The sequence below is a fragment of the Penicillium paradoxum genome (genome assembly GCF_028828445.1).
Source record: "Penicillium paradoxum strain IBT 22861 chromosome Unknown utg000007l_segment0_segment0, whole genome shotgun sequence".
NCBI classification, from domain to species: domain Eukaryota; kingdom Fungi; phylum Ascomycota; class Eurotiomycetes; order Eurotiales; family Aspergillaceae; genus Penicillium; species Penicillium paradoxum.
The window spans coordinates 5,752,894-5,764,645 of record NW_026643185.1 but is presented as its reverse complement, the minus strand read 5'-3'; the positions used below and the strand labels follow the sequence as shown (position 1 = coordinate 5,764,645).

Here is an 11,752-nt window from a genome sequence, read left to right as displayed (position 1 = left end):
TCAACGGGGTTAGATATCATTTGGCGGGATGCAGCTCTATCGCTCTATAAGCGGTTCTGTCTCTAAGACATGGAACTCTATCAACCCGGCCACCCTTAGCGGGGCCATTGATGTCATTGTTATAGAGCAGGAAGATGGTAATTATCCATGTCTCGGGGTTGGTTTCCACGAAAGATACTGATTCGGGTTATCTCTTTCAAGGTACTCTCGCTTGTTCGCCCTTTCATGTCCGCTTCGGCAAGTTTTCGCTCTTGCGTCCATTTGAAAAGAAGGTGGAATTCAAAGTGAACGGTCTCAAACAAGAATATGCCATGAAGCTGGGGGAAGGTGGTGAAGCATTCTTCGTTTTTGAAACCACCGACGAGATCCCCGCATCGTTACAAACCTCACCATTAGTGTCTCCCGCGGCTAGCCCTAGAGCCCAGAGCGAACCCGATCTCCCACACTCTCTACAGGAACCAGAATACCTCGACCTGGATAAAGCGAATGGGGATGCATTGTCGGAAGGCGCAAAGACTCCACCGACGACGGCGGTGCCGTCGACCAAGCTACGAGCAAACACGGATTTAGGTAAGGATCACTAACTCCGAGTTCTCCGCTCTCGATTCAAGTCGCTTGTTGCTGACTGTTTCAAAAGGAACCATGACACCATTGTCGGGATCCCCTGAAGAGTCAGACCTGACTCGTTCACGACATGGCTCCTTGGGTGCCAAACCCCCGCTTGATCACGCACTGTCAGACAACGTGCTTCCTACCAAATCTCCTCGACATTCTCTGAACGGTGGATCTGCAAATGGGAACGATGAATCCCATGATGTTGAGGATAAAACAATCAATCGCTCTCGCAGCCCTCCTCTCTCCCCACAGGAGGCGGTTTCTCGTGCCATTTCGCTTTCAAAGAAGTTATCTGGTTCCAACATCCCATCGCATGTCACTGAAACTGGAGATTTGATGTTGGATATGACTGGCTACAAAAGCAATGAAGAAGATGCCCTCCGCGCGGAGGTTGTCGCGCGTAAGATTCTCGCGGAGGAGCTTGAAGGGAATTATGACATCGGTGCATTGATTGGAGCCGATGAACACGGCAATCTATGGATTTACAGCAGCGAGGAATCAAAGGAACTGGCTGATCAGAGAGCTACTCTCAATTCGATGCGGCCGGACGTAGCGATGAACGATGACGCTCTCTCCGACCCGGGATACCACAGCGAGGGCGAGCGTGCCGCCTTGGAGCCATCCTTGACTACGCGCCACCACCGAACCAAATCAGATGTTCAACCTGGCTTTCCGACGCCTCCTCAGTCGCCTGTACAAGATTCTTTCGCTGTCGAAACTCGCAACTACGCCAAGACACTCCGCTTGACAAGTGATCAACTCAAGGCCTTGCAGCTGAAGCCCGGCGCCAACACCATGTCTTTCAGTGTCAATCGAGCAATTTGCAGTGCGAATATGTATCTGTGGAATGGCAATACCCCGATCGTGATTTCCGATATTGATGGAACTATCACGAAATCAGATGCGTTGGGACATGTGCTAAATATGATCGGACGTGACTGGACGCATGCCGGTGTTGCTAAGCTGTACACTGACATCGTCAACAATGGGTACAATATCATGTACCTTACAAGTCGATCTGTCGGTCAGACAGATACCACACGAGCCTATCTTAATGGTATCTGCCAGGATGGATACAGACTACCAAGAGGACCAGTGATCTGCAGTCCCGATCGCACTATGGCTGCTTTGCGGCGGGAGATCTATCTAAGGAAACCCGAAGTGTTCAAAATGGCATGTCTACGGGATATTCTTAACCTTTTCTGCGGCAAAGAAAATCCCTTCTATGCTGGCTTTGGAAATCGATTGACCGATGCGCTGAGTTATCGCTCTGTGAATATTCCATCCACTCGAATTTTTACAATCAACTCTAATGCCGAGGTGGTTTTGGATTTGCTCAGTCTAAATAAGTATAAGAGCAGTTACGTCACTATGCAAGAGCTGCTTGACCATTTCTTCCCACCGACCAGTCTTCTTGTACAGTCCGGCGGTGAGGAATACACAGACTTCACATACTGGAGAGATACCCCTCAAGAACTTGATGACTTCTCGACGACAGATAGCGAGGAAGAGGATGAGGAAGAGGATGAGGAAGAGGATGAGGAGGAGGAGGAGGAGGAGGACACTCCCGAGGAGGACGAAGATGTTGATGACGAAGAATACGATGAAGACTTGAGCGATGGCGAATGCAGCGAGTACCTTGATGAGGCTGAGACAGAGGAAGATCTCGGCGCAAGCTACATGTCGCAGGACTCTATTGCCCTATCAAACCCCGCAGGCTCCATAATTGAATCGGTGGAAGGAGATGAAGCTGATATTGAAGAGGCAGCTATCGGCAAAGAGGAGTTGTCTCCCGTCATCGAGAAACAGCAGGAAGCAACTGAGATGAACACCACCTCTCTTCCCATCCGCTCCAAGTTGCCGCAGAAACCTTGAATATACACCGACCGCTTTGCCTATTGAGAAGGATATCAATTCTCGGGCATTTTTTGCGTCATAGATACCCGTCTTGCGAGTGCTTTCTTGAGTCAGTTTCTGCGTTAGACTGGTCTGACAGCGATATATTCTACACGTCCAACACTATTGCATGCAGACTTGGAGTTTTAGTCTGCACTATACATGGCCGTTGTGCCGAACTTTTTAATTCATGGCATTCATGGCGTTGCTGGGTCTGGATTTTTGCTTTGTTCATGGCGCACACACATACTTGAGGTACTGAAGCGATTCATGGGCTGGATGGGACGCAATGAATGAGATAAGTGAATAGGATTGTCTAAATACATTGAATCGTGTACAATTCAAATTTCCATTCTAAAATCTGAATTACAAGGTAACAGAATATTGTATTTATCCAAGCCCAGCCCTATTTCTAGGTCCTGCCTGGGCGACGCAAAACGATTACCTAATTGTGATCTTGCGCGCTGCGAGCTCATATGCTTCCTAGGTTCTTTTTTGTCTCAGTCAGGCGTCACTTTCTCAACTTTTGCACGTCACTTGCATATTTGGCTTGTATCTAGCATCTGAGCAGTGTGATTGCGTCAGGAATGCTGCCCACCTACCTTTTCCAGGCCTTCTAGACACCCTATAATCCAACATCTCGCCTGGGTCTTGACTTCTTTGGCAACACCACAACACTCCCTTCTCTCTGATTTCGATCAGCAGCCTTTGGCAAAAATGGCATCTCCAAGCCAGGCACAAGGCTCTGCGCCCACAACCCAACCTCTCACCCCACCCGCCGAATCCTCCGCTGCGAACGGAGTCTCCGCTCCCGCCGCAACAACCTCCCAGACCCAACCTCATGTCGCGGCGGCAGCCCCTACCACAGCAACACAACCCCCACCAATCCCCGGGACCTCCACGCAAGATAGCGGGAAATCACGACGACCACGGGACGTGCGGCTGGTCCACATGCTCCTCGCGTCGCTCGGCGTAACCTCCTACCAAGACCGAGTGCCACTGCAACTTCTCGACTTCGCCTACCGCTACACCGCCAATGTGCTACAAGACGCTGTGCATCTGGCAACGGAAGGGTATGCCGCGGCGACGGACGGCGGCGCGGGCGCAAAAGGCTCCGCCGAAGTAAGTAGCGTTTCTCTGCCGGCATTGCGGTTGAGCATTGCTTCTCGCTTGCACTTCCAGTTCCAGACTGGGCTACCGAAAGAGTTCCTCATGGATGTTGCGTCGGAGCGGAACCGTATCGCTTTGCCTGGCGTGTCCCGGGGCTTTGATCCGGCTGGTATTGCTGCTAATGGTGCTGCGGGCGCTGCGAATCAAAGTGTTATGATGGGTGGTATGCGCTTGCCTCCTGAGCGCTTCTGCCTTACTGGTTTGGGGTGGGATTTGAAGGATGAGTGGGACAGTGAAGGCGAAGAAGAAGATATGCCTGATGTGATGCAGCAGCCTGGGGCCGGGAGGGGTGGTGATGGGACTGGGGATGGTGAAGAAGGAGGTGATGAGGATGATAATGATGGCAAGATGGAGGATATCTTTGGTGAGGATACCACAATGGGTGAGGCAGGCGATGGAGATGAGGACCGCAAGATGACTGATGTATGAGGGCATGCATTTACGTGCGGGATTTCTTCTACCATTGGCCTTGGAATTGTGGTGTTTTTGGTGCTCGGCGTTTTCGTTACTCTTTCTCTATCCAACCAACCTCCCATGGAATGGGGCTCTGTTTGTCTCTTTTATGGGAAGGCTCCATTCCATGATACATTTCTACAATCTAAGATACGAGTTCCCTCGCCTGACCACAAAAGGGAAGGAAATAATAAAAAGATACATATTTCCGGTCAATTAAAACCAAGACATGCAATCATCTGTGTGTATATTGTACATAATTCAGTCCATCCCATCGCTCCGCATTCGGGATGTTCATGCAATGTAATTGAGATGCCCAGCAAAACGCCTGCTTTGGTTGCCTTTGTGCGCCATGAGGAGAGAGAGAAGATATGGAGTCCGAGATCGTCTGGGCTACGACAGTCCGGCGCCGGTCTATCCGGCGGGATCAATCCGTTGTCTGTCCATCCGAGTGGGAGCGGGAGGAAATCCAGAATCAAGACTGTAGAAATGGACATATTAAGTCCCAGCCAATCGATTGACCAGGCATGGTCCAACAGCCCCCTTCCTCTCGTCCAAGCACTCAGCCCAAAGACGAGAATCTTCACACTCCGACCCAGGAGAAACGCAAGAAGCAGAATACTCAATACGCCGAAACCCATATAGACAAGAAACACTCACACAAGAAATGAAGAGAGCGGGAGAAGAATACAGGGAGAGGTAGGTAGATATCCAATCATTTACCTTCCGCTCGTCTCCGTGCTTCATCGTCGCGCATCATGCGAATGACTTCCGCACGTCTTTCCTCAACACGCGCAAGATCCGCTTCCTTTGCGCGTCGTCGTTCCTCATACGATGCGAACCACTCTTCGCGTGCACGGTCCTCTTCTTCTGGCTTCGCGTGGGCAAGCATGCATGAATTCATTGCGAGGCGCTGCTGGCGGCAGATCCATGTCGCAGTGACAGTGCGGTTGACAGCGCACTCAGCAAATGCTATATTATGGTTGAGTTAGCGAATTGATTCAAGTATACTTCAACATGTGGAGAGTGGATCATGGTCACGGGAGCGGAAGTTGCTCTTCCGCCTGGGACACGAGATAGGCCTTTGCTTTTGGCAGTTCACAGGCGTGAATTGTTTAGAAAGGATGGGTATAGGTGACATATAAAGCAAGACAAGTTCCATACCTTTAATCTCCGGGGCGCAATGGGAGCGTACTCGCTTGTAGTACATCAGTTTCACTTCTTGTTCTTGGGGGGCTGAGAGTGGAAGCGGGTTGCGAAGGTTGTATTTTTTAGCTGTACTCGTTGAAGAAGTATCGGGGGATGTAGAAGGGGTAGCCATTGAGACAGGAAGTCGATCTCAAAGATCGAGCTTAATCGATTGGGTGTATGGGGTGGTCGATCGGAAAGTTTGGTTCAGGTGGATTTGTCTTGGTTGCTGAAGAAGAAAAGGGGAGTCTAATGACTGCCTCAAGCCTGGAAGAGCGGAATTGATATAGACAAATGTAATTTCGAGCGGGTTCACTGAGTGCCTTTGCAGAAAAGACCGAGATCAAGTGGGAGTGTTGATGCGAGTGAGCCGAGCTCGGGCGGAGAGAGCGTTACTATTGGCAGAATCAGAAAAAAAGTTCTCCGACTTTGCTCGACTTCATCTGATCTCTTCTACTGAAGACCCTACACCTTTGTTATTTTTTGGGCTTTTTCAAGTCTACAATACCTGGACTGCATTCTCTTCCTTCGTAAATCAGCAACATCACAAAAAACCCAGCATGTCGTCCATGCGCAATGCCGTTCAACGGCGGAACCACAAGGAGCGTGGCCAGGTCCAGGGCCGCGAGAAATGGGGTCTCCTCGAGAAGCACAAGGTTGGTTCTTACAGAGAAGATTCGGGGAATCAATGATTTTGCGAACTCCTCTAGATGTCCTGCGCAAGAGAAACATTCTAACGTCAACAGGACTACACGCTCCGTGCCAAAGATTACAATGCCAAGAAGGCCAAGCTGAAGCGTCTCGAAGAGAAGGTGCGCGATCGCAACCCCGATGAGTTCTCCTTTGGTATGATGGGAGACAAGAACCGGACCCAAGGTCGGCACGGACGTGGTGCAGGCACAGCTCGGGATTCTGCCGCAGCGCGGGGACTGAGCCACGAGGCAATCAAGCTGCTCAAGACGCAAGATAAGGGATATCTTCGCACAGTCGGAGAGCGGGTGCGCCGCGAGATTGAGCGTCTGGAGAACGAAGTGAAATTGCAGAATGGCATGGACAAGGTTCTGGGCAAAAAGGATGGGAAGAACGGGGACGAGAGCCAGGATGAAGATGACGAATTTGATGACGAGTTCGATGATTTCGATTTCGGTGCCCCGCCGAAGCCCAAACCTACCAGAACGGTTTTCGCCGATGATCGACAAGACCAATTGTCAATGAAGAAGCAGAGGATACAAAAAGAAGAGGCTGCTCTGCAATCAGAGGAGGAAGATCAGACATCAAGCAAAGCCCGCAAGGCACCCAAGCAAATCTTGGCTGAACGGCAAGCACTTGCAGATGCCCGGCGGGCTCGCAAACTACGGAAGCGAGCCATTGAGGCCCGTAACAACAAGTTGGTTGCGCTGCACAAGCAACACGCTGAGATCCAGACAGCGGAGAAAGAGCTTGATTGGCAGCGGGCTAAGATGGACAATTCCGTGGGAGGCACCAACAAGGACGGAATCAAGTGGAAGATTCGTGAGCGCAAGCGCTGAGTGTTTCTGTTTCGACGGAGTTTATGAGTGATGACTCGCTATCATCTTTTTTGTACATATTGATACCAAGCACCATAGAGGCAGTCCGGCGCATACATTCAAGGAACTCACTCACACCCTAACTACATGTAGACATGTGGTTTGTTTCGAGTAAGTCCCCGTACAGGTCCATGCAGTAACAATGCTTGAGGTTGCAGGTCAAGTGAATACCCTACCAGATGGAGGCCCTGTGACATCACCTGCTCCCATCGCATCCAAATCAAGCGTGCGTTCACCACAACTGACTTGAGCCACTCCCACATTTCTCTCCCATACGCCGTGTTCCTCGCCCAACCACATCACCCACTTCAACAACCACACGGCCACCACAGCCCTCGACTATCCAAGATGCGAAGCTTAGTCATAATCAACAGTTGCGTGGTCTAATGGTTATGACGTCTGATTCACAATCTTGTGTCTCAAAGATCCTCAGAAGGTTCCCGGTTCGATCCCGGGCGCGACTATTTTTGCTTCGTCGTCTACATGCCATGTTATACTTGATGATACATACAAGCGACCTACATGTCATCCAACAGTTGCGTGGTCTAATGGTTATGACGTCTGATTCACATCTGATGAGTCTTTACACATCCTCAGAAGGTTCCCGGTTCGATCCCGGGCGCGACTAATTTTTTGCTTTCTCTCCTTCGATCTGGGGACGGTTAAATGGCCATTTTTTTATGCGGGTAAGGTTTTTGGTGGCTCCTAGAGAGTGAGGTCATTCTCGGTATGTTAATATGTAGTATGTAGTACTTGGGGTGGATGTGGTGAAATCTCAATCTATGCTCTAGCAAAGGTCGGACTAGAGTATAGATCGAGGATATAGCCTCAAGATAATCACAGCAACAAAAACCTTACCTGTACTTTACGGAGCTACAATAGTAAGAACCGAGCCGACCCGACATCTAATCGTAAAACCCAAATCCAGAATGACCATCTATTTTTACCCACATCCCAAACACCCAACGATACACGACAGACAACCGAAAAGAGCTGATGCATTCACCCGCAGGCAGTACACAGACTAGTACGGCTTGAATCTATCTTTCTTCTTTTCCTTCGGCCTAGCCTTTGCAGCCCCAGACTGGACTGGGGCATCAGCTTCCTCGGCAGGTTTCCATGCTCGTACAAATCCATCTTCGCCGCAGGTGAAGACAGATTGACTCTAATGAGGGAAGTTAAATTAGCGAGAGTCACAATAACCAGACCCGCAAACAGCAAAATAGAGACAACATGTGGCAATAAGCATGTCCTACGTACCTGTTCATCCAAATACACCGAGCGCACCACCTCCTCGCAATGAGCACGCGGTAACCGCCACAGATTATCCCGGTCCAGCTTCCACGACGGGCTGGAAACGAGTGGGACAAGATCGAGACGGTTGTCACTGTAAGACATCAGTCAGCAAACACCCAAGGAACCCAGCGGAAGAAACATAAGCACAACAGCACGTGTGCGTGTGACTCGCTTTCCCAGAAACCAGAAACTCGAGAATATGAGGAATACAAGATACACGTACATCTTATTTCCAGCGGCGATGTATGGGCCCTGTGAGCCGACGCAGAGCTGCGCGACATACTCGCAGCCTAGCGGGTCGCGCACGTCACCGAAGTGCACGGGCTCGGGCTCCTGCGCGGCATCGTCTGGGTCGGTGGCTGGGTACACGGAGAAGTGCTCGTCGTGGCTGAGAGCGAAGATCGTGTTCTCCGATAGGAAGCCGGCGTGATGTACGGAGCCGTGGTTGATTACTTGCACCAGGGCTTCGTCCTCGTCTGTTACTGTCGTATCATAGATGTTCACGAGTCCGTCTGTGCTGCCGGAGAGTAATATGTTGCTGCGCGTCGGGTGATATTGGAGCTGTGTACCACCGGTAACAGGCAAAGCGCCGATGCAATGGTTAGTCCGACTGGTGGTGCATTTGGGAATTGGGGCGGTATGGTGTTTGGGGATGGATGGAGGTACAGGTTTGCACTTACCTCGGTGATATCATCGTTATGACTCTCCACATATTGAAGGCGGAAGTCTTGGGGTTTTCTGATATCCCTATTCTTAAGTTAGTGGTGTGATGTTGTGGTGTTGAGATCTCATGCTAGAGTATGGCTGTCCTACTGGGATTGGATATATCCCAGCAATATTCAGATTGAAACCGAAGTATAAAATGAAACTTACCAGAATGCAACAACAGCCTGAGAAGCGACAAGCTCCGTTCCCGCAACCACAGTGTTCGTTTCCGGGTTGCAAGCCACAGACAGAACAGGCGAATTCTTGGCTAGACACAGAAACAATATGTTAGTAAAGATGCATTTTGATAGACAGCAGAAAGTCAATCGAGACGGGGCCATCCTTGCATCCAAGCGCCAACAAATTCCCCGAAAACCAGTAATAGCACAACGGAAATGCAGAAACCATGCAACCTGCACTTGCCCATTGTCCGGGCAGCAGATTCCCGCAGACCCCCCAAAACCGGCAATGGACGCATAAAACCCCAAAAAAGAAATTAATCAAAAAAGCTTAATCAAATCAGACTCACCCGTCGCCATCTCCACCGCCGGGGTCCCATTCCCAGCTCGCACATCCCAAATCTTCACCCTCCCGTCACGCCCTCCTGTAGCCAAGAGGTGTGACTCGCCCATGGCAAAGCTTCGCAGCGAGGTAACACCGCCATTGTGGGTAGCGTGTGAGATCACTGATCCACGATTGAGATCAGCGGCGTCAAACACGCGCAGCGAATCATCTGAGGAGATAGCGGCGAAGGTCCCTGGCGCCGACGCGACGATCGAGTAGATGTAATTATCCGCCGGCAGGGATAGAGTCGACGAGGCGACTGCTTTGAGAGTATGCATTTTTTTTTAGGATTTTGAATAGCCGCTAGTCCCGCGTGGCTGCCCCTTGATTTGTTTGATATGGAGATATTGATCTCCAGGATTGAGGGGTGATCTCCCTGTGGCTGAAGCGGGGGCGCAGTGATATTTTCAGAATCCCCCGGTAAACGGTGTGTACGGAATATGTTGTATGACTGGTTTTTCTCTCTTTACTTGGTATTGTAGTCCTCCGTGGGTTTCTCGTCAATTGGGTTTTGTGAAGTCGGGAGATGGACCTCAGGAAAATTTCCTGGGACGTGGGGCCGACGTTGCTACCGCGCATTGACGAACCCAGTTACCATGTAAACCATACCTACGGCGTACAACGGTGTGGATAGTTGAGTTCTTCTAGCTCGACGATAGTGGGAACCTTTTAAGTCGGTGAGAATTGGTCTGTTCTGGGTTTCCTATTGGAAGATCGAGAAGGCAAAAAAAAAGGAGAGCGCAGGTTGTACTCCGTACGCTAAGTGCTAGTCTCTACCAGATCTCGTACTCCAGCCTCTCATAGAGCCGAATCCCATGATCTGACCTCAAGAATGATGAGCAGGTCTGCAATAGGGCGATCGTAATCCCTCAATGACGAGTGGGCTGCCATACGCTCCAGAGTCGAAAGATCAGCGCGGCAAGCGCCGGTCAGATCGCGCCCAGGATTTTAGAATATTTTCTTTGCAAAGCATGCTATGTACCATGCAAGGAGTATGGAGTGATGGGACTTGGATTTGCCCGATGCGACATGGTATATACGCCCAGATGCTGTGTGTGCTATATACAGTCTGGAGTACCTAGGTCAATACTGCCAGAGTATTCTGGGAACAAAGAGGATGCGAATTCCAAACCAGGCTACTCCGGAGATCCCCAACAATCGTGTCGGGTGGAGAATCCCTGTTTCGCTGGGTAGAATCATTCACCACGGGGGCGAACCGATGTCCTGGGGAGCCCAATGTTAGTGGAGCATCAATCTGTGGCTTGGAATTATGGGATGAATTGGAGAATGTGGACAGGGGTTTTTCGAATATGTACGGAGTACTCCGTACGTCCAATATGTAGACTCTGTACTCTGTACGGAGAAAGATTCAAGTACCCCGTACTCCGTATCCGAGAAGAAAATGAAATCAAATCAGCACCTGTCAGAATGAGTATAAGTAGCCTTTGGCAGTTGCAGGAGGGATCATCCTGAGTCAGGAGGACCCGAAGCGGCGGTCGTTAGGGTCTATCACAAATAGTTTAGGCGAATCAGAGGGTTGCCAAGGGCCAAGATGCGCCATCCTTGACCCCGTCACAACCACGGACCCGGGAGTCTGGGTTACGGTGAGGGGGGAAGAATAAGAGGCTGCAGGACACAAATTAGAGGTCGCCTTGTCCCCGTTCGGAAAGTAGTGCAGAATGCAGGTTTCATGGTCAGACGATACTTCTCACCAGGAAACCGGGATTTTCTCCCTCACCACCTCCTTTACCACGGTCTTGGGGGAGGGGGGGGGGATGGTAAGTCGATCCTTGGCCCTGGAAATGGCAGGCCCAGACGGACCGCGTCCCGCCCAGCCTAAATAAGCGTGGGTCGGCTTAGGTTCGATCTACGAGGTTTGAGAGTCGGTACCAAACACCGGGGATTGAGTCTCTTGCCTGTTGGGATTGGAAAGAAAGAAATGGAACAGGGAAGAGGTTCGGGAGGAGTAGTCCATACCGGAGTACGAAGTACCCAGGCTTTGATCTCCAGCTGAAAGAAGGCTACAAGGGACATAGGCCCTAATTGGGTTAGTTTCTTTTCCGGCCCAGAGCTCTGGGAAGCCTGTGCAGAGATGCTCGGATTATGCGTTTCATCGTTTCATCGTTTCGTCGTTTCGTCGTTCCGTCCATATTATAGGTGCATATCTCTGTTACAACGCTGGATACAACAGGTATCCCCGTGCTCCGTACTCCGTACTCCGTACAGAGTACATGTATCCATCCAATACACCCGTCCTCCGTACCAGTTAGCGCGGGTACTCGTACTTTCCCACTGTA

The 11,752-nt window shown here is 50.6% G+C and overlaps 5 protein-coding genes across 5 annotated transcripts; 3 read left to right on the top strand and 2 right to left on the bottom strand.

Annotated features, from left to right (window-relative positions):
• Positions 1-28: 28 nt before the first annotated feature.
• Positions 29-2,490, top strand: N7457_009635 (putative lipin Smp2; the record flags this gene model as incomplete). The annotated part of the gene is made up of 3 exons (XM_057180678.1): positions 29-137; positions 202-570; positions 638-2,490. 3 exons carry the CDS (start codon positions 29-31, stop codon positions 2,488-2,490), a joined length of 2,331 nt encoding a protein of 776 aa, XP_057029064.1.
• Positions 2,491-3,228: 738 nt separating this feature from the next.
• Positions 3,229-4,110, top strand: N7457_009634 (putative transcription initiation factor TFIID, 31kD subunit; the record flags this gene model as incomplete). The annotated part of the gene is made up of 1 exon (XM_057180677.1): positions 3,229-4,110. One exon carries the CDS (start codon positions 3,229-3,231, stop codon positions 4,108-4,110), a length of 882 nt encoding a protein of 293 aa, XP_057029063.1.
• Positions 4,111-4,849: 739 nt separating this feature from the next.
• N7457_009633 (uncharacterized protein) lies at positions 4,850-5,455 on the bottom strand (the record flags this gene model as incomplete). The annotated part of the gene is made up of 2 exons (XM_057180676.1): positions 4,850-5,106; positions 5,299-5,455. The coding sequence occupies 2 exons, from the start codon at positions 5,453-5,455 to the stop codon at positions 4,850-4,852; spliced, it is 414 nt and encodes a 137-aa protein (XP_057029062.1).
• A 427-nt stretch (positions 5,456-5,882) lies between these two features.
• On the top strand, positions 5,883-6,851 carry N7457_009632 (rRNA-processing protein UTP11; the record flags this gene model as incomplete). Its single annotated transcript, XM_057180675.1, has 2 exons — positions 5,883-5,978; positions 6,069-6,851. 2 exons carry the CDS (start codon positions 5,883-5,885, stop codon positions 6,849-6,851), a joined length of 879 nt encoding a protein of 292 aa, XP_057029061.1.
• Positions 6,852-7,914: 1,063 nt separating this feature from the next.
• Positions 7,915-9,733, bottom strand: N7457_009631 (WD40 repeat domain-containing protein; the record flags this gene model as incomplete). Its single annotated transcript, XM_057180674.1, has 6 exons — positions 7,915-8,055; positions 8,151-8,277; positions 8,410-8,747; positions 8,867-8,933; positions 9,060-9,159; positions 9,421-9,733. The coding sequence occupies 6 exons, from the start codon at positions 9,731-9,733 to the stop codon at positions 7,915-7,917; spliced, it is 1,086 nt and encodes a 361-aa protein (XP_057029060.1).
• Positions 9,734-11,752: the final 2,019 nt, after the last annotated feature.